We start from the raw sequence: 27259 nt of genomic DNA on the forward strand, positions 1-27259 counted from the left end.
GAACTGGAAGTTATTATTGAAAAATAATGGGTTGCCTGTTAAGACGGGATATGGAATTCTTTCTCTCAGAGGGATGCAAATCTCTAACTCAAATCACAATGGAAGCAGGGTCCTTCCATGTTTTAAGCCTGAGGTGAATAGATTCTTGATAAGCAATGGGTTAAAAGATTAACTGGGGGTAAGCAGTGTGGATGCTGTGGCGTGGCTAGGTTTCAGGTAGTGTGCAGGCAGAGATGGTTTACAAACAGTGTGCAGTCACCCATGCTGAGCAAGGTCCTTGACAGCTTAGCTCCTCTTCATACAGCATGGGAGCTGAGGTCACCAGGCACACCAAGACTAGATAAGGAAGCTACTGCCAGTCCCCAGTCACAGCACTCAGGGTGCATCCTTGAGCCCCACATCACAGGACCGAGCAGCTGCATCACTTGTCCCAGCCTAACCCAACACCAGCTCCCACAGGCAGCCTCTCCACACTGAACTGTGAGGTGATTCATTCCTGGGGTGGATCTGGAGAGTGCCAGTGGAAGGAAGGGGTTTGCACCAAGTTGCAGACCCCGATGCAGCGCAGTGCACAGCCTGACCAAAGTCTGATGTGAAGCAAAATAGGGTAAGTATCTGACTGTTCAGACTGGAAGACTCTGAGCACTGTAACCAATCAGCACTCAAAGGGGTGGATCAGATTTAATGTTATTGTCAACTGATATCTAGTGCTGTTGGTGGGAGAGAGATCCATGTTTTCACCATGCTTTGTATTAAGAAGTGTTTCTTAATTTCTCTCCCAAATGGCCTCACTCAGACATTATACCCTCTTCTGTCACCAACTCTATGAAAATATTCTTGCCACTTACCCCAACAATTCTTTCAAAATCCTGAAAACATCAATTAAATCATTACTTAATCTTTGGTATTCCTTGAGATCCCAGTAATATTCCGGTGAATCTGCAGTGCACTCATTCTCAGTAACTAGATTCTTTCTGGACATGTTCCCAGATCTGTGCAAAATCCAAGGTTTATTCAAAACACGCAACCACCCACCTACCATTTTGAGGGCCATCTGCCTACAGTGTTGCCCACTCACTTAAAGTGACTCTTTAATTTCATACTCCTCGTCCTCACCTACCCTCCAATCTTTGCGACAGGATACAGTATATGACTCTCTCTTCTATTATCAAAGTTCTTATTTCAATATCATATAAATAGAATTTTAAAGAGTGACTATTAAAGTGATCAAACTGTTGGTTTTAATTTTAAGTACTCCAGGTAAACATGAAACAGCGGAAGCTATTTATGAAGCTAACATCTCCTCAACCTGGAACGGAAATGAGAAGGGACTCCCAGAATATGGATTAAAGAATAAAAAGGCTCAACGACAGATCACATGTCACATCAGTTGAAGGAATCTCTCTTCAGCTCAGTTTTGTTCATTTAACAGTTTAGAATGTTTTAGTAAATAGCTTGTGGTCAGGAAACTCAGGAAGTGAGTCCAAGTTTGTTACAAAGTCAAAAATGACAACTCTCACTGTGTTGGTTCAGCTAATGTCAGGGATGTGGAAAAGGGCTCTAAAATGACTTTTGCATTCACAAAGACGTGAACAATTCACCCCAAAAGTGCAAACAATTTAACTGGCTATTCTGAGATGAAAAAGGTAAAAAGAAACAGTTAAAAAACATACAAGTGGAAGATGAGGGAGTCCAGGTGATGTTCCCGATCATATCAACCTGCCATTAAAATATGGGAGTGACCTCATTTCTCCACTCACCATCACAGAAGGCCATTGAAGAGACATTTAAACCAGACATAAGTTTTGCCTGTTATGAGAAAGTGACAGGAACATAAAACAGAGAAGCAGATCAGGGGGCTGAAAACTAGACCAAGAACTAGCTAAGGCTTTTGTTCAGTCAGCTTGTCATGTACTGAATTGAAGTTGTGCTGGATTCAAAGGAGTTTCTCATGGACTTTAATCCATTGCCTGGGACGATCCCAAAAATGTTCCAAAGAGATTATTCAAAAAGAAACAAAAATCAATCACCATATTATTGCAATATGGCAAAATAGGAATAAACACAAAATGCTGGTAAGTTCTCAGTGGAGTAGGCACTTCGATGAAATACAGATAATCTATAAGACTGAAGATTTTACCATTGCAGAGCAAATCAATGATTCACATTGATTCCAATATATTTTAGTGGAATCATAGTTTGAGTTTGCATGATTGTATTAGCAGTAGTTTATAACTTTGCGTGTATATATTAATGACTCACTGCTTGAAAAAAAAACCTCAACTGATATCTCCAAAGGTAACTGTCCACAAAGTGCCTGGACAAGCACATATTCTCCCTTGCTAGAAAATGGGTAGTTATAGTCCTGCTATTTTGCTTCATAATAGGTTTTTATATCAGATTTTAAGGCTGATGAGTTGTTGACTCTGCTTCAGACAGAACAATTCCTTCTTACCAGAGCAACTCGATTGATTTTTTTATTACATCCCTAAATTGTGATCTGTTGGCAATCTGCAACTTATTATTAGAAAAAACAGTGATATTTTCAGTAATTTTTATGGTTATGTTTTGGTAAACATTCACAGATTGAGCAACAAACAATCTGCTGGAGGAAGTCAGTGGGTCAACCAGCATCTGTGAGGGGGGAAGGAACTGTCATCATTTTGGGTCAAAATCCTGCATCAGGACTGAATTCAAAGATTGACTTCTGATGATGTTGAAGTTACTAATTTCCAGAAGAAGTATTTGTGATGGTCAGTGGGAAATGTTCAAACTTTGGGCTCCTATTTTAAACATTGTTCTTTCATTAGCCAAGGCTCTCTGAAAACTCCATAGTTCCTTCAACCGAGTTCAGTAGGAAGTGGGAGCAGGCAAGTTACTGCTATTTGTATGTTGCAGAATATTTGAACCGTGTGTCTGTATCGTGCAGTAATGATTCCTTTAACCTCAGAATTATATGTAAAATGTAAACAAAATAATTTATTCAATGAACATCTGCTTTCCCTATACCCGTGGCATCTTGGCTTCCTGGAAACCTTCAAGAATTTTTTCCTCTTTTTATCCTCTTCAAGCAGCAAATTAATCCAAGAAAAACGGCCAATTTAACAAACAAGTAGCCTGAAACTGTGATGATCCAAATGTTCAAATGTGGTCTCACTGTGAAGGACAAAGTTGACATTTCAGTTTCACTCCCCATCTTATTTAGCAGTTAAAATTCCTATCAGTCATTCTATAAGTGATGCAACAGTGAAAACATACTGTATTAAATTCTGGGAGCCAGAGCGATGTTAATTTGTGTCAAGACCAAGTCATGAGAGCTTTTTATTTCTTGCAGTTTACTTGCCAGGGTTTGGTCATTTTCATCTGAGTCTTTTTGCTTCATTGGTTTCAAATTAGTGTGAACATTTTCATGTGATGAGAAAGGAGAAAGTGAGGACAAAACTGGACTATCAGTTGCCTCAGCTGAAATAAAACAAATATCGTTTGACAAAAGGAGCATAATGGATTCACACCCTGTTACTACGTTCTCAGTCTTTGCTGTTGAATTTTTTGGGCAGATATTAACCATCAAGGCCAGAGACAAATTGAGTTCACTCACTGGCATTTATTTTATAAAATAAATCACTTACTTTGATTAGGAATTTAGTTGTAATTATTAGCATCTAACTACAATACCATGCAAATTCTGTGTGTTCATGTAATAGTTTATGTATTAAATGTAATTATTTCAGTTTCTTTATTAATGCAATAGAACATTAGATGAGACAACTTGATGTAAGTGGACATGGTGATCAGTGGATAGACTTGCAGTATAACTATACTCTACTGGATGACTTCCTACAGCATTGGTTATGTCAGGATTTGCAAAGTTAATTTTAAGTTATTAAACAGCACTTTGAAAGTTGTCCACCAATCAATCTCTTAATAATTTGCCTTTCATCTTATCTCCATCTCAATGCAATTTTCTTGTCTACTATTTGCCTTGTAAAACACAATTTATTATTACATTTAGTAACCCACAATCCTACTTCTCAGGATGCTGTGGTTGACATTTGCAGCCTATGGAAAGGGATGGTAATGTTCTAAAAACAGTTGCCAATTGTTGAACGCCACTTCTCCCTCAGTCGTGCACATGCTGTGGCTACACCAATCTTCTTCTGGGTTTAACACTGTAAAACTTTGGCTTTGAACTCAAGGGAAATCAGAGAAAAGGAGAAATGGGCAACTGATCTAATAGTGCAGTACAACACAGTTATCAAAGGTAATCCAAGTGTTTCTAAGCCAGGAGTGATTAATTTCACCTGTGGCAATTCTGTGTGTTTTTAAACGGTGGTTTGAATCCTACTGAGTGTGGAGCCTGCAGAACGAAGAGAGAATGAAGGTTATCTCTCGAAAAAAGATCAATCTGTGGCAGGAATCCTCCGTTGAGAACCTTCGCTGAATCAGATATGTTACGGACTCAGTGAAAGTCCCTTTAAGATAGAGAGTCTGTGTGTATGTGTGTGTGGGGCGTGCTTACGTCAATAGAAGATAAAGGACATAATGACGTTGTTGAAGAAGTCAGAAGAAGAAGGAGAGAGAGAGAGAAAAGGGAGAGAGACACCAGCCTGCTTGTTTTCTCTATCGTTGGATGAGAAACAATAACTGTGTTTGCCACTGAAATCCATGTATGGAAGTTGGAAGTAATCCGGTGGAGTTCACTTTGTTGCTGACCTGTAGAAGAAAACAGGTATTTGTGTGTGGACGACCACGATTCGGATGCTTTTCGGGGTGAGGAAGTCACTACCGAGTAAACACTGAAGTGTCATTTGGGTTCCATTGTGGAACATTTGGATTTCGTATTTACTCTCTCTATGTTTTTCTACGTCTACGTCTTATCTTCTGACAACGGTGGTTGTTGAAGAAGCCCTTGCTCATGTTTCACCTTATGGCTTGCGGAACTGAACTTTTAAGAACCATTCCGGAACTGGGAGTTTTGGACTTTGCCACACACACACACGAAGAGTTTAGTTTTTGGGGTTAACGTTCAAGGTTTAACATTTTGAATTCTAACATACTAACATTTTTACTTTTATTTTACGTATTATCATAAGTAGTGATTAATAAAATAGTTTTTAACACTAAATCATGCTCAGTGTGTTTCTTTTGTTGCTGGTTCGTGACAAAATTGGGGGCTCATCCGGGATAGTTCCCAAGGTTAACGAGATTTGTATGGGATCCAATCCAAAGATTAACGAGTGTCATCTGGGATCGTTCCCCAGATTGACGAGATTCGTTCGGGATTAAATCCAAAGATTTTTGAGGGAGGTCTGATAAATTCTTTTTAATTGGCTTGTGTGTGTGGAAACCAGCAGCAATGGATATTAAGGCATTTTTGGAGTCACCAACCCAAAAGGGATTGGAGGTGGCGAAAAAGGATGATCTGATAAAGATTGCTACAAGGCTAAACCTTACAGAAGTAAAGCAGTCTATGAGAAAGGCAGATATTTAGAGACTGATAGCTGGCCATTATGTGGAAAAGAAGGTGTTTGAGAAGGAAGTGTTAAAACAGTTTCCTGGCAGTGAAATAGCAATTTCTGAGGCACAGGTGCAGCTGGCAAAGATAGAGGCTGAACGAGAGCAAACCCAGTTAAAGATAGAAGCTGAACGAGAGCAAAAGAAATTAGAGGCCGAACAAAAGATAACTCAGATGAAGTTAGAGGCCAAACGGGAATGGGAACTAATTCGGTTAAAGTTTGAGGCAGAGGAGAAGGAAAAACAGAGGCAGCATGAGTTACAAATGAAGCGTAGGAGTTCGGAATCTGATTCTGATGATGGTTTTTCAGCCAGCAGGGAGGCTCGATTAGTCCCTCCTTTTGAGGAAGATCAGGTTGATCAGTATTTCCAACATTTTGAAAAGGTTGCTGTGAGTTCAAACTGGCCAAGGAAAGGATGGGCTCTTATGGTACAGAGTGTGATTAAAGGTAAAGCTCAAAAAGCTTATTCTGCTTTGTCTGCTGAGGATGCAGCTGATTATACCAAGGTAAAACAAGCTATTTTGAAGGCCTACGAATTGGTACCTGAAGCTTATAGACAAAAATTCAGAGACTTGAGGAAATCTGCAGATCAGACTTATATGAAATTTGCCAATGGAAAGAGAATGTGTTTTGAACGATGGTGCCTGGCTAAAAATGTAGATGGGGATTTTGATAAATTGAAAGAATTGATACTAGTGGAAGACTTTAAAAGATGTGTTCCAGCTGAATTAACAACATATTTAAATGAAAAGGGAGTGGAAACTTTACAAGAAACTGCTAGGTTGGCAGATGATTATGCTTTAACCCATAAATCCAAATGGGGACAACCTAAAACCTTTCAAAAGAGTTACAAGGACAATCCAGGTAAACCGGAGATTAAATTGGGAGGTAATCAAAAAGGAAAAGATGAAAAGAAGCCAGGGCTGGAGAAACCTGTTGAGCATACTTGTTATTACTGTAGGAAACCTGGCCATGTGATATCTCATTGTGCCCTTTTGAAGAAAAGGAAGGAAGCTGTGCCCAATGCTTGCTTTCAGGCAATTAAAAATCAAAAAGGTTTAGGAGATGCTGTTAAAGATCAGTCCTTGCAAGAGGTAAAAGCGGAAAAGTTGGAGGAGGTGAGAAAGGAATTCCGTTCTTGTGTATCAGAGGGTTTTGTTTCACTGAATGATGAGTCACCCCAGGTGCCAGTGAAAATTCTTAGAGATACTGGGGCTAGTCAATCTCTCTTGCTGGACAGTGTTTTAAATTTTGGTGAAGAAAGTGACACTGGTGAAGTAAATCTAGTACGAGGCGTTACAGATGACACCATATCTGTCCCTTTACACAGGGTGATTTTAAAGTCAAAGTTCATAGAAGGACCAGTCGAGATTGGGATAAGACCTAGTTTGCCAGTGGAAGGAGTTTCTTTGTTATTGGGAAACGACCTTGCAGATGGAGAAATTGTTCCTGTGGTACGGTTAACAACCAAACCAAGGATTGATGAGTCTGAGAATGATCCAGATGTTTACCCATCATGTGCGGTGACTCGAGCTAGAGCTAAAGAATTAGCCAAGACAGACAGTCCGGTGCAGTCTGATGTGGTTCCTTGTGACAGTCCTAAACAGGAAGAAAATTATGATGCCTTATCTGAGACTTTTCTGTCTTCACTGGAGGATCAACATCCTTATAGTGAGCTTGAATTTAAAGATTTGTCTTTGTCGAGGAAGGATTTTATGGTGGAACAGACAAAGGACCCTGAGTTGACAGAATTGAAAGAAAAAGCTCTCTCATGTGAGGAGATTGAGAAAGTGCCAACTGGATATTATGTCAAAAATGGAGTGTTAAGGAGGAAATGGAGACCTCCCCATGTCCAAAAATTTAAAACTAGGTTGGAGAGAGTCTGCCAGCAAGCGAGAGAGAATTTGAAAACCAGCCAGATAAGAATGAAGACATATTTTGATAGACGTGCTCGGCCTAGGACATTTGCAGTGGGACAAAAGGTGTTGGTATTTTTCCCTAGCCAAAATAATCCCTTGCAAGCTCGTTTTTCTGGACCCTATGTTATTGAATCTCGAGTGACTGATTTAACATATATAATCAAAACACCAGATAGACGCAAGAAAACACAACTCTGTCATGTAAACATGCTAAAACCTTATTATGAGAGGGAGTCAGTTGTGGCCTTGGTGGATGATGTAAAGGTTGTTTCTAGAATGCCTGATGTTGATGTTGAGGAAGGCCAATTTAGACCAAATATTGTTCCATCGAAACTAAAAAACCAAAATATCCTGGAGACCATTTACAAGTTACACAAAGACAACAGATGAGAGAATTAATTTTAAAATTTAAAATCTGTTCCCAGATGTTCCAAACAGAACATCGATAATTACCCATGATGTTGATGTTGGGGATGCAAAACCAATCAAACAACACCCATATCGAATGAATGTGGAAAAAAGTAAACTTGTTGATCAGGAAATAAAATACATGTTGGAAAATGATATTATTAGACATTCTACTTCAAATTGGAGTTCGTCCTGTGTTATTGTACCTAAACCTGATGGAACTGTTAGATTTTGCACAGATTACAGGAAAGTGAATGCTGTAACAAAGACAGATGCTTACCCTATTCCTAGGGTGGATGATTGCATAGATAGAGTGGGAAAGGCAAAATTTCTTACAAAGATTGACCTATTAAAAGGGTACTGGTGTGTTCCATTAACAGATAGAGGAAGGGAGATTTCAGCCTTTGTAACCCCTTCTGGATTGTATGAATACAATGTTTTGCCATTTGGAATGAAAAATGCTCCGGCAACATTTCAAAGAATGATTAATTCAGTGATTCATGGGTTAAAACATACAGATGCCTACATTGACGACTTAGTGACTAGGAATGATACTTGGGAAGATCACATCTCTGTGTTAGAAAGGTTGTTTGAAAGACTTTCCAAGGCTAACCTTACAGTTAACTTGGCTAAAAGTGAATTTGGCCATGCCACTGTGACGTATCTTGGTTATGTTGTAGGTCAAGGCAAGCAAGCTCCTGTTCAGGCAAAAGCTCAAGCAATATCTGAGTTCCCTATTCCCACAGGTACGAGGACTGTTAGAAGATTTTTGGGAATGGTTGGATATTATCGAAAATTTTGTAAACATTTTGCTGATATTGCTCTTCCCCTAACTAATCTTCTGAAGAAGGGAGTAAAGTTTGTTTGGACAGATTCTTGTCAAGAAGCATTTGAGAAGCTGAAAGCCATTTTATGCTACCATCCTGTGCTCAAAACACCTGACTTTGAAAAGCCATTTTCATTAGCAGTAGATGCCAGTGATGAAGCTGCAGGAGCTGTGTTGTTGCAGAAGGGTGACCTTGATGATATTGACCATCCTGTAGCTTACTTTTCAAAGAAATTTAATGAGCACCAAAAGAATTATTCCACCATAGAGAAAGAATTATTGTCGCTTGTTTTAGCCTTGCAACATTTCAGTGTATATGTTTGCACCGCTCAGAAACCATTGACTGTATATACAGATCATAACCCATTGGTGTTTCTGAGCCAAGTCAAAAACAAGAACGGAAGGCTGCTAAACTGGAGTTTAATTTTGCAAGAGTTTGATCTCATGATAACTCACATTAAAGGCAAAGATAATGTGATTGCTGATTGTCTTTCCCGATGTTAAATGGGAAACATGTATCTGTACTAATCTGATAGTCTGTAGTTGTGTAGAATGATAATTATTAACATTACTAACTGTATGCGCGGTTAAAATTTTCTTGGGAAAATTTTTTTTTTAGGTGGGAGGTGTTACGGACAGTGAAAGTCCCTTTAAGATAGAGAGTCTGTGTGTATGTGTGTGTGGGGCGTGCTTACGTCAATAGAAGATAAAGGACGTAATGACGTTGTTGAAGAAGTCAGAAGAAGAAGGAGAGAGAGAGAGAAAAGGGAGAGAGACACCAGCCTGCTTGTTTTCTCTATCGTTGGATGAGAAACAATAACTGTGTTTGCCACTGAAATCCATGTATGGAAGTTGGAAGTAATCCGGTGGAGTTCACTTTGTTGCTGACCTGTAGAAGGAAACAGGTATTTGTGTGTGGACGACCACGATTCGGATGCTTTTCGGGGTGAGGAAGTCACTACCGAGTAAACACTGAAGTGTCATTTGGGTTCCATCGTGGAACATTTGGATTTCGTATTTACTCTCTCTATGTTTTTCTACGTCTACGTCTTATCTTCTGACAACGGTGGTTGTTGAAGAAGCCCTTGCTCATGTTTTACCTTATGGCTTGCGGAACTGAACTTTTAAGAACCATTCCGGAACTGGGAGTTTTGGACTTTGCCACACACACACACGAAGAGTTTAGTTTTTGGGGTTAACGTTCGAGGTTTAACATTTTGAATTCTAACATACTAACATTTTTACTTTTATTTTACGTATTATCATAAGTAGTGATTAATATAATAGTTTTTAACACTAAATCATGCTCAGTGTGTTTCTTTTGTTGCTGGTTCGTGACAGATAAAACAGAGGCAAAGCAAAGGAACAGTTTTGAAAGATCAAAACAAATATCATCCGCCTCTGTCAGTTTTCTGAATAATCCATCTCAATGATTTGTCACATTCAATCATCCTCCTTTAACATTTTTGCCATGTTTTCTGATTCACACAAGTCTCGGTGATATCAAAAATAGTACAGATTGGAGGGTCTCTCCCATTCACGCCAATTGTACCTCAATTTGCCTAATCCAAAAGTCTATCTCTTACAGTGTGTCTGAGTGAAGACTGCACTTTGTTAATTTCCCATTGTTTTGAGATGTGTGGATGGATTTTGATTTTAAGCTGTTTATGTATGAACATCTGTAACTGAACATTGAGTAATATGAAATGCAACAGTGGATAAAAAGCAAGTTATCTTACTTGCTCAGCCAATCACAAGAACCTTCTGTGCAGATTACAAAGAACAAAAGCTCTAACACTTACTGTTCTCCTTCCGATATGGAATTACAATCTTAGGTATATTTTGATGAGACACTGCACACATCCATTTTCTTCTGTCTGCATCAGATTTTGGAATAATCTGCTGTAAAGATTTCCCTTCCTGTCTGTGGTCATTAAAAGTTTCCTCTTGAATGGTTTTGTTATCACCATTGATCCAAACAAGTCTCATTGATTCAGTGACATCAGACACAGAGCAGGTCAGGGTGATGGTGTCTCCCTCAGTCACTGCATCAGGCGGTTCAGCTGTGACTGTGGAAATGAGAAAATTAGGGATTATGATGGCAACCCCAAGTTTCCACTTGGTTTTTCAGCATAACTCACCTGAATTGATGTAAACAACACAAAAGATCTCAAAAGCTTAAGTACTGATTGTATTCAACAGACTCTCAATAGACTCCAGTTTCTACAACTTTTATCCTGCTTTTAAAAATAAATTAGTAGAAACAAAATCCTCAAGACCCAAATCGTAGGTCCCAGTCAGAGTGTATTAATCACATTTGGGGATTCCACTAAATATGTTCGTTTGAGGCCTTTGAGGAGGCTCTAGAAATAAAAAAAAATGAAACTTCTGGGGCAAGGATAATCTTTAGTGTTATAGATTTTGAGTAAAACTTTGCAACTTGGTCAATTAGAATATAAAAGCAAGGATGTAATGCTGAGGCTTTATAAGGCATTGTTCAGACCACATTTGAAGTATTATGAGCAGTTTTGGGCCCCATATCTAAGGAAGGATGTGCTGGCATTAGAAAGGGTCCAGAGGAGGTTTACAAGAATAATCCCAGGAATGAAACGGTTAATGTATGAGGACCGTTTGATGGTTCTGGGCCTGTATTCACTGGGGTTAGAAGGATGAGGGGGAATCTCATTGAAACCTACTAAATATTGAAAGGCCTGCATATAGTGAGCGTGGAGAGGATGCTTCCAGTAGTGGGAGAGTCTAGGATCAGAGGACATCCCTTTAGAACAGAGAAGAGGAGGAATTTCTTTAGCTAGAGGGTGATGAATCTGTGGAATTCATGGCCACAGACGGCTGTGGAGGCCAAGTCGTTGGGCATATTTAAAGTGGAGGTTGATAGGTTCTTGATTAGTAAAGGTGTCAAAGGTTACGGGGAGAAGGCAGGAGAATGGTGTTGAGAGGGAAAAATAAATCAGCCAATCAAATGGCAGAGCAGACCAGATGAGCTGAATGGCCTAATTCTGCTCCTATGTCTTATGGTTTTGTGGTCCTATTAAGGTTAAACAGTCTATCTAGAATATTGTTTTGAAAAATTTTGAAAGTATCTTCAGTGATTTAAGATGGGATTGGTCAGGTTTTGGATACCCACTGGGGATTTTTGATACATTTATTTTCATCTGCTTTAATCAAGCTTTTAAAATATTTTAAGAAATATTTAAAATGTAACACAACAATAGAGATTTTAAAATCTCTTGCCTTACTGTAGCAGTTTGGAGAAAATATTATATATAGCAACAAATATAAACCTTTAAGTAGAACCTTCGGGATGGTGAGGTGGAAGAAAGAAACATTTTTCAGAGTAGAAGCAATTTTGGGAACAAGTTGTAAGAAAATCTCTGTTTATTCTTAAAGTGGTAACCCAATGACTAAATAAAACAACAGCAATATCTATCTCCTACCTCTAACTGTGATTAGTTTAATGGTCACATGTCTATACGATCCCGTAGAACATGTGTAAACTCCGGCATCTTCAAACCGCACAAGGACAATCCTCACATTGAAATTCTTGCCATTCACATTTCCCACTGTGGTTCTCAATCGATTCCCAAAGTAGCTCCTGTTGACATTGATTGGCTCAGATCTGTGAATGGAAGCTATTTCCCTCTCTTGATTCTGAAAATGTTGCGACCTCCAAGTCCATTTTGTTTCATTGAACTCAGCAGAAGCTTCACAAACCAGGTCGAGTTCACTGTGTTCTGTGTCTGACCGATAAACTGTGTATGTCTTATTGTGTAAATCTGCAAGAGAGGGACAGGGAACAAAGAATTAGATTTTAAGAGATGCTGAGATACAATGTTCCGAATCTCCACAAGGACAAACACCCGGCTCCTGGTATTATGTTTGTTCTTCATCAAGAGACAAACTTCGGGTGGGTTTAACATCTGAACATTTTATTAACTAACACCACAGACTGGCTTGCTTTCCCTCTCTTTTTACAGCCACTTCCTGTTCTCCCATGTGACCCCTTGCATTGCCTACCAGGAACTGTAGTTCTTTATTATAACTACATAATAACACATAATAACACACCTGGGATGTCAGCTGGGAAGGCTGCACTGAGACAGGCAAGTTGGTGGAAGCTGGAGTACACCAGCTGCCTGCTCAGGTGCCTATTGTTTGAACAACGGCCTGTGTGACAAAACCCATCTTCCCCAACCATGGCCCCAGCAAAGTGATGTTGTTGGCCTGGAGATAATAAACTATCTGTTACATGGTCTTAGAGTGTGATTATCAGTAAAGGTCTCTTAACCATTATAATTGGCACCTTTGGTTCCTTTGAGCTTTCATACTGAACTAAAAAAATTAACAACTCATTATTGGCTTTGCCTTAACAAGGGACTTTATACCCAACTTCCAAAGAAAAGCAGTATATTCCATAGACAGGAATGTCCAATTTAGATCATAAGAGGGTCTCATTCTTACTCCGTTAGGTTACACAATCAGATCATGGACAGGATTAAATCACCCCTCACTGAAGGATGCACCACTCACTTTCATGAGTGACTGGCTGTGCTGTACCCAGGAGAAAGTCTCAGAAAAGACCCGAATCTTGTAATGCCTGTATTGGTACACTGAATTTGTTTGTATTTCACTGTTTGATTTGAAACTAAAACTACTTGATTTCTGGATTTTATTTCTTTTGATTCCTGTAGGTGAATTGAATTGAATTGAATTGAATTGAATTGAATTGAATTGAATTGAATTGAATTGAATCCATTGATTCACCTGGGTGGCTCCTGGGCAGGCACGGTAGTGTAGCGGTTAGCGTAACACTATTACAGCGCCAGCGACCCCGGTTCAATTCCGGCCGCTGTCTGTAAGGAGTTCATACGTTGTCCCGGTGTCTGCATGGGTTTCTTCAGGGTGCTCCGGTTTCCTCCCACATTCCAAAGATGTACAGGTTAGGAAGTTGTGGGCATGCTATGTTGGCGCCGGAAACGTGGTGACACTTGTGGGCTGCCCCCAGAACACTCTACACAAAGATGCATTTCATTGTGTTTTTCAATATACATGTGACTAATAAAGATATCTTATCTTATCTTATCTTATCTTATCCATTAATCTCAGTGCCACCATTTTATATTTACACCATGTCCCAGGGTAAAAGCAATGACCACATCCTGTAGTGAAAGCCTATGGTGGAGTCTGTACTCACTGTACAATATGTGGAACAGTTTGATATCAGCAACTATTTCTTACCTGCTGCAAGGCAGCTTTGGACTCACCCTGATCCACTTCAACACTTGTGTCTCCAGCGAGAACAGCGGAGCCATTTTCCTGCACTTCCCATGTGTACAGATTGGGATTTCCTGCTTCAACGTGTCGGACCATCAGATAGACAGTGTTATTCAGGTGGATCTGATCGGTGTTGTTGCTCCTGTTCTGCTGAGATGAGCCTCTTGATTTCCAGAGAAGACTGACGGTATCTGGGAGTCTGGAGATGGTGCAGCTGAGGGTGATGTCACTGCCCACCACAGGTCTCTGTGAGTCTGCCTCAACTGTGGAAACAGACACATGATGTGTGATTCAGTTCCCTACAAGCTATCTGAACTGCAGCAGGCAGAATTGTAGAGAATGGACTAAACTTTTCTGACAAATTAAAATGTTAAATTCCAACCCCTCAGGCTTTCACTAGACCTAGTGCTCTGAGGATCATTATCCACCTGACTCCTTTTAATATTTTTAACAAGATTTATTCTGGACTGGGTGATAGAACTGCAGCATCCTGACTGGATTCCAACAATCTATCGGGAACACTTGAGGAATTACTCACAAAAAGTTGCATTCTTCAACCCTTTCAACTCCTTGTCTAACTTACCTTTGATCCCAAATACTTCCCACTGTCTCAGGATTTTCCCACTGGGTTGTGTTTGAGTCCAGCTGAACAGTCCTGCAAGTTCAAAGGTGAGCTTGCTGATTCTCAGATTAAGGGTGCCCCAGTCCGCATGCATCCTCTGGGAAATGCCAGGCATTTTATTGTACTCGTCACTCCATTGTACGGCCCACCGCTGATCTTCTCTGTGAAAAGTGGCCAATTGCTTTGTGGTTTGTTGTCCTGTGTGTGGCCTCCATTCCCAGACAATGGGGCCATTTCCAGGATTGTCCGGCCCTTCCAGTACAAAGTTCCCTTCCTCATGGAAAAAGTAAATAGAATTCCCACTTCCTGCAAGGAAAGAGAACAGAAATTTTAGAACATAGAACAGTACAACACAATACAGGCCCTTCGGCCCACAATGTTGCATCAACCTTTAAACCTTGCCTAAGACTATCTAACCCCTTCCTCCCACATATGCCTCTATTTTAAATTCCTCCATATGCCTATCTAGTAATCTCTTGAATTTGACCAATGTACCTGCCTCCACCACTGCCCCAGGCAGTGCATTCCATGCCCCAACCACACTCTGGGTAAAAAACCTTCCTCTGATATCTCCCTTGAACTTCCCCCCCATTACCTTAAAGCCATGCTCTCTTGTGTTGAGCATTGGTGCCCTGGGAAAGAGGTGCTGGCTGTCCACTCAAGGGGCACAAGTCAAGGGGCACGATGAAGTTTTATAGTCAGACAACTTCTCATGTAATATTTAATACTGTGGATAATTTTTTCTCAGTACATTTTTATAATAATTCACATTGGAAGTTTCAGTGCGCATCACACCAGGACAATGAACTGTCTAGCTGGAAGAGGAGCTGTCACTTTCTTGCAGAGACTCTGAATCTGAATCTGAATCAGAATTAGGTTTATTATCACTGACATATGTCATGAAATTTGTTGTTTTGCTGCAGCAGTACAGTGTAGGACCTAAAGACATAAACATTACTATAAGTTACAAAAATAAATAAATAGTGCAAAAGAGGAATAATGAGGTAGTGTTCATGGGTTCATGGACCATTCAGAAATCTGATGGTGGAGGGGAAGGAGCTGTTCCTGAAATGTTGAGTGTGGTTCTTTAGGTTCCTGTACCTCTTCCTGATGTAGTAACATGAAAAGGGCATATCCTGGGTGGTGAGGGTCCTTAATGATGGATACTGCCTTCCTGGATTGGGATTCCTCAAACATTCTCTCAGCCCCTAAATATTTTACAGTATTCAGATATATTTCCAAGTGTTCCTAAATTTAATAGAGGGATGTGTTCCTGGAAAACATTTTATTTTGTGAAATTTTGTAAGTCAAGAAGTGTGGATGAAATCAGTGAAAGGTATTTTTACACAGTGTGTTTTTAAGAGCAGCGTTGTGCACTATTTGTTGTAGTGAATTAAAGACACCAACCCTACAGAGTCAATGGTGCTGGAGTAAAAATTTGTAAGTAGAACATTTGTAACTTGAGAAATTACTGTAATGAAAATGACACTTGACAAAGAATGGAAAAATATGAAATTGGATTTGAAGAGGATCGCAGCTGGACTTCATTTAACACCTTTAATGGACTGAAACATTACCAGCAGTGGAACAAAGAAAATCATGGATGCACGAGTGACCAGAATTGGGGCAAAACCAGGTTACAAAGGGAAATTTAGGAAATATGTCTGAATATTCAAAAATGATTTTAGAAAATATTTTTAAAAGTGCACAAGTAACAAAGAGGTGGACGGATTCCATAATCATTTCAGACATTGGTTGAAGGCATTCCCATCAATTGTAGTCTAGGGTGCAATGGATATAGTGGGTGGGTGAGGCAGGTGTCTAACATACATTACTGAAGTTGATCCTGTGCATGATGTCATGAAGAAGAAATCTGAAGAAAAGTAGGAGAAAAAGATAGACGTGGAAACAACCGGCTACCTTTTTAATCCCTATAGGATTAAGGAAAGCTACATAATGGAACTGATTTGTTTTAAAAAGGGATCTTCAGTATTCACTGAACAAATTCAGTGCTAGCCTTCTCTCAATGAAATGTGGAAGAAGTTGTTTCCCTTGAACTTTTTCTGCCACAAAATAAATCCCCTGAATCTGTTTGATCATTTATCCTCCTGTTGATTTGCCTGCCACGTTCCCAAATGACATAATCTCTGCATACTTCAGTGAAGATCGATGGCCTTGTGGCTCCCACAGTACACCAGCCCTCAGGTAGCAGGGAAGTGACGAAGCTCTGGTGTCACCGGGATCCGTGAGACAGGCAGAAAAGATTGGCCTAAAGAGGCAAGAGTTTCACTTGCATTGATTTTAACCAAGAACAACTTTTTCCTACTTAAACAATTAGGACCAGAAAACCAACACTAATGGTTCCATTTTACTGACACATTCAAATGCTTGACATCTTCAGTGAGTTTACAAGGAGCATGGTTGATACACACAGACCAGTTTCACCTTGGTCTGCACTGTATTATCACAGGGTCAGTCTGTTCCACTGTGGGATCTACCACAAAGGAAACAAAAATAGTAGAAAAATATGTTTGTCACTGTTGTCAGAGTGATTAATAGGTGATAAGAATATGTGACTGATAGCAAACATTGAGTCAGTTACCACTGTGCTCCACATAGTATGTGACTAAAAGCTGGGGTCTGTTCCCAATAAACAAGCAACACTTCCAGTTCCCTCCGCCTCTGTCAGCTTTCTCAATAACCAAACTCAGTGATTTCTCTTCCCCATTCAATGTCTTTTCTCCAATAATTTTGCCATCACTATTGATCCAAACCAGTCTCATTGATTCAGTGATGTCAGACACAGAGCAGGTCAGGGTGACGGTGCCTTCCTCAGTCACTGCATTAGGCTGTTCAGCTGTGACTGTGGAAACAAGAAAAGTATTCAGATTTCAAACAATGGATTTTTCTTCTGAAAACTGCAGTAACATTCTGTCTCCTACCTTTAACTGTGATTAGTTTCACGGCCACAAATCTGTTTGACTCCAGAAAACACGTGTAAAACCCTGCATCTTCAAATAGTACAGGGACAACCCTCATACTGAACTTAATACCATTAAAATTTGCCTCTTTGGGGACCAGCCGATTCCCAAAATAGGTTCTGTCCACATTAATGTGTTGATATTTCAATGCTGATGCTATTTCTTTCTCCCAGTTTTGAACAGCTGTCCTCCGGGTCCATGCAGCATGATTGTAATAGGTAACAGAACGGCAGATCAAGTGCAACTCACTGTGGTCGGAGCCTGAACGATAAAGTTTGTAACTCTTTTTATATAAGGCTACAAAAATGACAGAGAGAACAAAGTTAGAATTTCTGAGGTACAGATGAAAACCAGAATAATCACTGGCGGCGAATTTATAAATATAGGTCTTGTGTTGATCACCGATGTTCACTTGATTGATTCTTGTCAAATTTATGAGTTCGAAAATTATACAAATGAGTGGAATTCAATACCCAACCTTCCTTTGACCCAAGAACCAATAATACCACCGAGATACTGGGCTCTATGGAGCTCCAGGGAGGGATCAATATTGCAGCAGAGACTCCTGCTGGATCAATGGGTGACTAGTCAGAAGGTGGGCATATGGTCCACACCAATTTACCTATCTTCTGATAAGGGAAACCCATAAGTTACAGGAATAACCACCAGTGGATCATCACAAGATACCCCCAACTATTTCAAACCACATGCAGCTCTGATCAACAATGAGACAGAGTACAGGAAGGAGATAGAGAGTCTAGTGGCATGGTGTCATGACCTCTCTCTCTACATCAGCAAAACAAAAGAGCTGGTCATTGACTTCAGGAAATGGGACAGAGTACATGCCCCTGTCTGTATCAATGATGAGGTGGAGGTGGTCGAGAGCTTCACATTCCTAGGTGTAAATATCACCAACAATTTGTCCTGGTCCATCCATGTGGATGCTATAGCCAAGAAAGCATGCCAGTGCCTCTACTGCCTCAGAAGGCTAAGGAAATTCAGCATGTCCTTGATGACCCTCAGCAATTTTTATAGCTGAACCATAGAAAGTATCTTATCCAGATGCACCGCAGCTTGGTCTGGCAGCTGCTCTGCCCAAGACCGCAAGAAATTGCAGAGAGTTGTAGACACAGCCCAGTCCATCACGAAAGCGTACACTCAGTCTACACTTCCCGCTACCTTGGGAAAGCAGCCAACATAATCAAAGATCCCTCCCACCTCGGTCATTCTCTCTTCTCCCTCCTCCCATCAGGCAGAAAGTACAGAAGCCTGAGAACACCTACCACCAGGCTCAAGGATAGCTTCGATCCTGCTGTAAAGATTCTTGAATGAAACTCTAATATAACAAAGATGAACCCTTGATCTCACAATCTACTTCGTCATGGTCCTTGCACTTTACTTGTTTACGTGCACTGCACTTTCTTTATAACTGTGACACTATATTCTACATTCTGTTTTTTTTTGTATTACCTCGATGTACTTGTGTATGGAATGATCTGTCTGGATGACATGCAAACAAAAGCTTTTCACTGTATCTCGGTACATGTGGCAATAATAAACCAATTACCAATTACTAATTACCAATTAGCTGAGTTGCTCAGTCCTTGGGATAACTGAGTTAAGTAGACAGGCTCCATCTCTGTCCTTATGAACTATCCATAAATCTATCAGCATCATTCCAGCTGCCCAAACACCATTTGTTCTTCCACCGCAAGCCAATTACTCCATCCCAAACACTATCATCATACTATGTCTCTCTCACTCCCCCAGAGCACCTAACTGGTCTTGAGGCTTTCTACCTATGGTGCAGTTATCCAGGTTTCCTACAGCTATGAATTGTGCTCTGGACAATAGGAAATCCATTTTTATTGGTTTCCCAACTGTATAGTTGCCTCTGCAGCCATCCCAGAGTCTACCTCCAGGGTAATTTCCAAGACCTGGTGTCAATCCCTGCATGGAACGTTACCACAGGTTTTGTGTCGTTCTGTTTATTATACTTCTGTTTTTCTTCCTAGAACTTACATCTTTTTGTTTAGCAAAATTGTTCCAGAGTTTTAAATTCTGCTCATTAAAATTCCGCAGGTGAAAAAACTGAATGGCGGTAAACCTTTTCCAAACTGTCTTCTTCCCTTCGACCTGTTCCCAGATGAATGCTGATCTGAAGTGTGAGGATACAGTCACAGGGAGAATCAGTCCAAACAGCAGCAAGACTCAGTGAGGAGGGTCATTGAGGGGAGAGAAGGCAGCTTTTTGTTCAGTGCCAATGTGTGCACCAGCATCTCTTGGCTCCCCATCATGCCAACCATAAGCAGGAAGTGCATCCATGTGACTCCGTTTTACATGTAATGCTTTGATGTCAGAAACTTGACTTTCTACTCTGAGGGAACAGTACTCACCCTGAATGACAGAAAAATGTGCTTTTGCTGTGTGAATAATGGTTCCATTTTCCCGCACTTCACACGCATACAACTTCCCATCCTCCACTGTAACATGTCGGACCATCAGATAGACCGTGTTATTCAGGCGGATCTGATCAGTGTTCCTCCTGTTCTGTTGCGATAAGTCCATTGGTTCCCACTGAAGACTGACTGTATCTGGGAGTCTGGAGATGGTGCAGCTGACTGTGACATCACTGCCCACCACAGGCTGCTGTGGATTTGCCTCAACTGTGAGAAACAGACCAATGAGATTCAAAGTGAGTGATGATGTGTACAGTCCAATGACTGGGTTCAAACTGACCTCAGGATGTGCCCATTATCAGCATTATACCTTGCCGTTTGAGAGAATCAGTCTAGACTCTGGTGTGTCTTAGTCATAGATTAACATAGAAGGCCCACAGAATCTCAGTCTGGTTACACCAAATTCAGTGAGGCAGAGCAGAGCCAATGACCTTCCCCCTGAACCTGCTGCAGTGTCAGGGTTCAGCTCAGGGCCACACGGTTTGCAGGGTGTTTGTGGCTGTCGACAGCACAGTGGACAGGTGATGGGATCTCACCAGAGGAGGGTGCGCTGGAAATGCAGCACCCGTGTTTTCAGACATGGAGAAGGTACCAGTGCGACTATGTCCTTAGTGGGACAGCCCACTTCAGTAAGACTACCTGACACATGCGCTGGGAGCCTGTGCACAAAATCCATTAAAAAAATTAATACAATACATTTTAAATGGTGAGAGATTGGGTAATTTTGATATTAAAAGGGATTTTATGTACATACTGTAAGTCACTGAAAACAAATGTGCAGGTGCAGCAAACATATATTTGAGTCCAGGAATAGAGCTGTCTTGCTGCAGTTAGTTATGGCATTGCTAAGTATTGTGAGCACCTGGAGTATTGAATACAGTTTTGCTCTCCCAACACAGAAAGTGATACACCTCCTATAGAAGAAGTGCAGCAAAGATTCACTGGACTAGCTCCTGAGATGCTTGCTGTATGAGGAGAGATTGAGTATTCTAGGCTTGTAATCTCTCAAGTTTGAATAATGAGAGGAGATTTCAGTGAAACTTAAAAATTCTTAAGAGACTCAACAGTCTGGGGGCAGGGAGGCTATTTCCCTGGCTAAGCAATCTGGAGCAAGGTATCAGAGAGGTAAGCTGTTTTGGACTGAGATGAGGAGAAATTTCTTCAATGCAGAGGGTATGAATGGTTGGAATTTTCTACCTAGAAGGGCTGTGGATGCTCAGTTATTGAGTTCATTAAAACCAGAGACCAATAGATTTCTGGATGTTAAGGAGATCAATGCATAAGGAAATAGTGCAGAAAAGTGGTGTTGAGATAGAAGATCAGCCAAGATCACAAAGAATGGTACGGCAGACTCAAAGGACCAAATAACTGACTCTTGCTCTTATTGAGTCTTTTTTTATGTAGAAGTTATTTAAGTTAGTGGCACAGAAGAGCTTTGAGTCCAAAATTATTCCTCAGGATGTTTTGATGAGAAATCCATTTATAATAGATAATATAAGAGTCATACAGCTTGGAAACAGGCCATTTGGCCCAACACATCCATGCTGGCCTCTCCTCCAATCCCTCCTTTAGAAATTAATTTATTTATGGAGACCCACATAATTTTGTAGAATTTTTCCACTCACCACTGATCCCAAATGTTTCATACTGCTTTAGAATTTTCTTACTCGGCTGTGTTTGAGTCAAGGTAAACAATCCCGCAAATTGAAATGTTGGATTTATAATTCGAAGGTCAATGGTACCAGGATTCCGTTCAATCTTTTGATACAAGTTGCTGTCGTCGTTCCACTGTGTGTTCCACCAGGACCAAGCCCCTTTGTCAAAAGTCCCCAGCAGTTGAATTTCTTGTTCTGAGTGTGGCTTCCATTCCCAGGCAACAGGGCCATTTCCAAAACCATCTGGACCTTTTAACAGAATGTCACCATTCTTATCCAAAAAATAAATATGATTTTCACTTCCTGTTAGAAAGAGGAATGGTGAAAACACTGTTATATGAAATCACAGCTTCTTAATCCCATGGTTATCAGTGTTCATTTATTTTCAGTCATATTTTTGTAAGCAACTGATAGTATTGCCTCCACTGCAGCCTCTGTATTGTAGGGGGTGGGTGGAGGCTGATGTGGAGCATGAACAAATTATGAGAAAACCTGGGTCAAATGTTATCAAGTCACAGAGTCACACAGACCCTTCAGCTCACTGAGACTGCACCAACCACTAGTACTCACATTAATCCTACACTAGTCCACTTTTTATTCTCCCCATATTCCCATTAAATCCCCCCCCCCCCCAGATTCTACCACTCACTTACAGACTCAGGGCAATTTACAGTGGCCAATTAATATACCAACCCATACATCTTTGGGTTGCAGAAGGAAGCAGGAGCACCTGGAGAAACCCACGCGGTCACAGGGAGAACTTGTAAACTCCACACAGACAGCACTGGAGGTCAAGATTGAACCCAGGTTGCTGGAGCTGTGAGGCAGCAGCTACACTAGCTGTACCACTGTGCCACTCAATGACACTTTGGTAAGGTTTCTATTGAGTCATTGAGCCCTATCAGTATATTCTATCCTTTTTTTCCTCCAATTTATCCAGTTTTGTCATAAATGCCCCTATCTTATTCATCTGTGAAGATATACCATAACCATAGAACCATAGAACCATACAGCACAAAACAGGCCCTTCGGCCCACCATGTTGTGCCATCAATCAAACCACCCTCACACTACCTAACCCCTTCCTCCCACATATCCCCCCATCCCACACTCCTCCATATGCCTATCCAACAAGCTCTTGAACCTGTTCAATGTATCTGTCTCCACCACCACCCCAGGCAGTGCATTCCATGCACCAACCATTCTCTGGGTGAAAAACCTCCCCCTGACATCTCCCCTGAACCTCCCACCCATAACCTTAAAGACCATCTATACCTTCCTGCAGTCTAAAGCTTTCTCCCTCATTGTAATCATATGGTCAACTTTGTATCATTTGCAAATCTCTTTATCATGCGCCCTTCATTTAGACCTGAAGTATTTATATATATTACAAAATGCAAGAGAATAAGTACTGAGCCATCTGGAACCCAACTGATAACAACCTTCCATCACCAAAACACTCCTCAACCACTGTTCTTTGTTTCCTGTCATTGAACCAGTTCTGGGTACAACTTACTTAGGATTCCATGGGCTTTTACTTGCATGTGGGACCTTGTCAAAAACTTTGCTAATGTCCATGTAGAGTACATCAAGCACCCTCCCCTTATGAACCCTCTATGTTAGCTACTCATAGAATTCAAGCAAGTTATTCAGATGGAACTTCCCCTTAATAAATACATGCTGATTTTCCCCTAATGAATCTTTGTTTATCTAAATAAAGGCTTATACTATTCCTTAAAATGAGCTCCAATAATTTGCCTACAAATGAAGTTGAACTAGCCTGTAATTACTTTTATCTCTTCTTCATTTAAGCAATGGCATAATGTTAGCAATTCTGAGAAATCACTCCTATAGTCAGAAAGGATTGAAAAATTATTGTTGGAGCCAATGGAATTTCCTCTCTTGCTTTTTTTTAAGCAGCCTTTGATATATTTCATCTGGTCTTGACAATTTATCCAATTTCCAGGATAATAAATGCTTCAAAAATCTCTCTCTTACAATGATTCTCCCATTCAGTATTTCAAATGCATATGCCTTATCTACAACACCAGTATCAGCCCCTCTTTTGTGGATACAGTTATAAAATGTTCACGAAGAACCATAACCACATCTATGACCTCTGGATATTTCTTGGTTCTTAAAAGATGCTACTCTTAGCTTTCCTCTGACTCACTATGTAGCTGTTGGAGTTATTATTTACTCTTTTATAAGCAGTAATTTTGACTTCAGACACATGGAAACATCTTTTCTACCTAATACCATAAAAACTCATTCATTATTTTGCATCTTTCTTTGATCTCCTTATGAGAGGATAGAGTCCCAGCCTGTTCAGTTTACAACCAAGTTAGACTATTATGTTAAATTAAAGTGTGACTGCTTCAATCAATAATAATTTCTCAATAGTTTCTTATTTTGATATTATTGTTACAATTTAAACTACTCCACATTCAATCCATTAAACTGCTGAAGGGTGAAATGTGGAATACAAGATGGCAAAGTGGGAAATGTTGAACAATGAGGAAGATGCAAACATTTTTTAGTTTGTGGTGTTATTTCGGTGTATTCGAAGAAAACATATCATGCTTAATAGAACAGAGATAAGGAAATAAAGACCAACTTGTTTTCTCAGTACAGGGTGCATAAATTCATTAAACATTATGATGAACTAAAACAATATGATTTTGACTGGTAAAAATAAGGCACTTACTTTGGGTGAAAACAGATGGAAATAGAACATAAACAAAACTGAACTTCAAAGCAGCTGGTATTTTGCTACAGCGCTGTGACCTCATTTCACAGGTTTAGTCTCTTTTCCTGCAAGGATTAAACAATTAGTCCCAGGTGTAGATCCAGCACCAGAAAAGCTCTTGAAATTGGGTGATTTTTCAGTATGTTCAACATGTCAGATTGAAAAAAAGAAATGAAATAACTTATTTCCTCATTCTAAATGAAACAGCAAAATCACAACATCTCTTCCTGTAATAAGTTTCAATGAAGCAATTCATTCTGAAATTAAATTGATTACAATAGGAACCAAAAAAAATTGTTCTTACTTCTTGCAAGAAAAACAGAACAAGAAGCAGACTTTAAAAAAAAATAATTCACCATCATGGTTTTCACTTACATACATTTAAATTAAAACCAACCAGGACACTAATGGCTCTTATACAACTGAGGTTATGTATTAACAGAAATTAGTATATCCTTATTCACCCCTGTTCCATTTATTTATCCCATTTTTATAACAGTCTATTTTCAATGGCATTATCATTGACAAATCCAACACCATCTTTTATAAGATAAGATTTATTAGTCACATGTACATTGAAACACACAATGAAATGCATCTTTTAGCGTAGAGTGTTCTGGGGACAGCCCGCAAGTGTCACCACACTTCCGGCACCAACATAGCATGCCCACAACTTCCTAACCTGCACATCTTTGGAATGTGGGAGGAAACCAGAGCACCTGGAGGAAACCCACACAGACACGGGGAGAACGTACAAACTTCTTACGGGCAGTGGCCGGAATTGAAGCCAGGTCGCTGGTGCTGTAATAGCATTGTGCTAACCACTACACCACCATGCCGGGCAAATTGTGATATCGGAGGACTTCAGTGACACCAAACAGAGAAATTTCTGAAATGTGTTAAATTGAACTTTCTTGACCAATATCGTTGGCCCAGCAGGAATGTTATATCTGGTTTTGGGGATAAGCTGGGCCAAAAAAATCCTGTATCAGAGAGAGAACACATTGGTAAAACAATAATCATCATATTTTAAGGTTTGCGTTAGTTATGAAGAGAAAGGGACAAATCTAAATTATAAGTTATCAAGTCTGGAAACACTCAGAGAATCAGGCAGTATTTGTGGAAAAAGAAACAGATTTAACATCAAAACAGGGAAGGAGAGAAAACAAGTTAAGGCACAGGATTAACTTTGGAGGGATTGATTGCACCCTTCAGTAGGACAGAGTCAGAGTTACCATGGTGAAAAACGGTGGAAGAACCCATCTGGTTAATAAACTAATGAAGGAAATCAGAGAGAGAAAAAAAATCAAACAGGGAATATATAACAGCTGTTAAATACAGGTCTGAGCTAAAGGAAATGCCCAGCAGATCAAGCAGAGAAAAGTGAGTCAATATTACAGATGAATAACTTATAGCAGAACTGGCCAGTTCTGACGCAGAGAAAGTAAGTTACCTGAAATTGTTGAATTTGATATTCAGTCCGGGATCTTGCATGTGTCCAGATGGAAAATGAGGTGCTGTTCCTTAAGCTGTTGTTGGTCCTTGTTCCCACAGCGCAGGATAGGTCAAAGAAGGAGCTGCTGTCACTTTAATTCTCCTCTCTACTCCAGCATTTCCAGCATTTTCTGCTTTTATTTCAGATCGCCAGCATTTGTCAGTTTTTCTGATTTTCAAAATGAACAAGATCTTTGGACTCTGTTTCAAACTGCATTTACCTTTGAAATGAAGTGTGACTGAAGGGTGTTCGCTTGCCTTGTGGTGAAGGAGTTCAGAGGCTGATCAGTAAAGTTCCGAGCACTGAAACACTGAAGCTGAGCTTCTCAATCTCACTCTGCACAGGGCAACTGAAACCAGGACAGGCCAGCTTCCTCTTTGTTGTCAGATGATTCAGACATCCTTGGTGTGCCTGAGTCAACAGAGGAAACCCCACTTCAAAATAGGAAGTAACCAAACTCAAACATGTTTTAATGCAGTTACTATTTTAAATGCTATGGAGGATCAAAGCTCACAGCTCATAGTAAATGGAAGAATGTCTTGTAAGTTTAGTTTTGGGGTATTTGTGTTTAATTTACAAAACTATTTTTTTGCTATAACGACATGCTTTCCACTCTCCTTGTATAGAATAAATTGTACCAAAGTTCCCACAAGGTGTTCATATAATTTCACTGCAACAAAATATTTGCCAGGAATGCATCCCTTTTGCAAATCGAGGAAGAGCTGTACATTTTAGGAGAATAATTCAGAAGGATATAGGTAAGTGGAGAAAATCCAGCTAAGGACAGTGAGAATAGAACTTTGGAAAAGAAAATGGACATGAAATCAGCAAACAATGATGTGAAGTCAAAGGCAGGGTTAGAATGCACATGTGCAGAGACAATGACTGTGAAGCCACAGACACAAGGAATATTATGGTATTATGAATTGAAATGTGGCTTAAATGAAGGAAAAGACCAGGTGTTTAATATCCCTAGATACAAACTGTTCAGAAATAGCAGGGAAAAGGTAGAGTGACAGTACTAATGTTGGAACCTATGGCTCTGAAGAGAAAGATTCGGGAGCCATTGTTGAGAGTATTCCACTGGCCAACACATAGTGTAAGGGAGGCAGAGCCACAGATGTGAGGTGAACTATAAGATATCTTTATTAGTCACATGTACATTGAAACACACAGTGAAATGCATCTTTTGCATAGAGTGTTCTGGGGGCAGCCCGCAAGTGTCACCATGCTTCCGGCGCCAACATAGCATGACCATAACTTCCTAACCCGTACGTCTTTGGAATGTGGGAGGAAACCAGAGCACCTGGAGGAAACCCACGCAGACACAGGGAGAAC

The 27259-nt window shown here is 40.2% G+C and overlaps 1 protein-coding gene across 1 annotated transcript; it reads right to left on the reverse strand.

The window, feature by feature from the left end:
• Positions 1 to 2999: 2999 nt before the first annotated feature.
• LOC127569165 (uncharacterized) lies at positions 3000 to 26163 on the reverse strand. Its single transcript, XM_052013552.1, has 11 exons — positions 25880 to 26163; positions 24385 to 24491; positions 21649 to 21981; positions 19961 to 20230; positions 17526 to 17861; positions 17186 to 17446; positions 14545 to 14889; positions 13952 to 14224; positions 12125 to 12463; positions 10472 to 10738; positions 3000 to 3156 (listed from the first exon to the last, which is right to left on the reverse strand). Exons 2-11 carry the CDS (start codon positions 24467 to 24469, stop codon positions 3038 to 3040), a joined length of 2628 nt encoding a protein of 875 aa, XP_051869512.1. The 5' UTR covers positions 24470 to 24491; positions 25880 to 26163; the 3' UTR covers positions 3000 to 3037.
• Between the last annotated feature and the right edge of the window lie 1096 nt (positions 26164 to 27259).

This window comes from Pristis pectinata, chromosome 4 (assembly GCF_009764475.1).
Source record: "Pristis pectinata isolate sPriPec2 chromosome 4, sPriPec2.1.pri, whole genome shotgun sequence".
In the NCBI taxonomy this organism is placed as follows: Eukaryota; Metazoa; Chordata; class Chondrichthyes; order Rhinopristiformes; family Pristidae; genus Pristis; species Pristis pectinata.

Bases quoted from the DNA above. Each gene is read 5' to 3' on its own strand.
- LOC127569165 (XM_052013552.1), bottom strand. From the start codon at position 24,469: ATGAGGTCACAGCGCTGTAGCAAAATACCAGCTGCTTTGAAGTTCAGT. The intron at 12,464-13,951 runs GTGAGTCCAAAG...CCTCTCTTGCAG, and splicing joins AAGTGTTGAAGTGGATCAGG to ATTTACACAATAAGACATAC. The intron at 3,157-10,471 runs GTAAGTGTTAGA...TGTCCTTCACAG, and splicing joins TCCATATCGGAAGGAGAACA to TGAGACCACATTTGAACATT.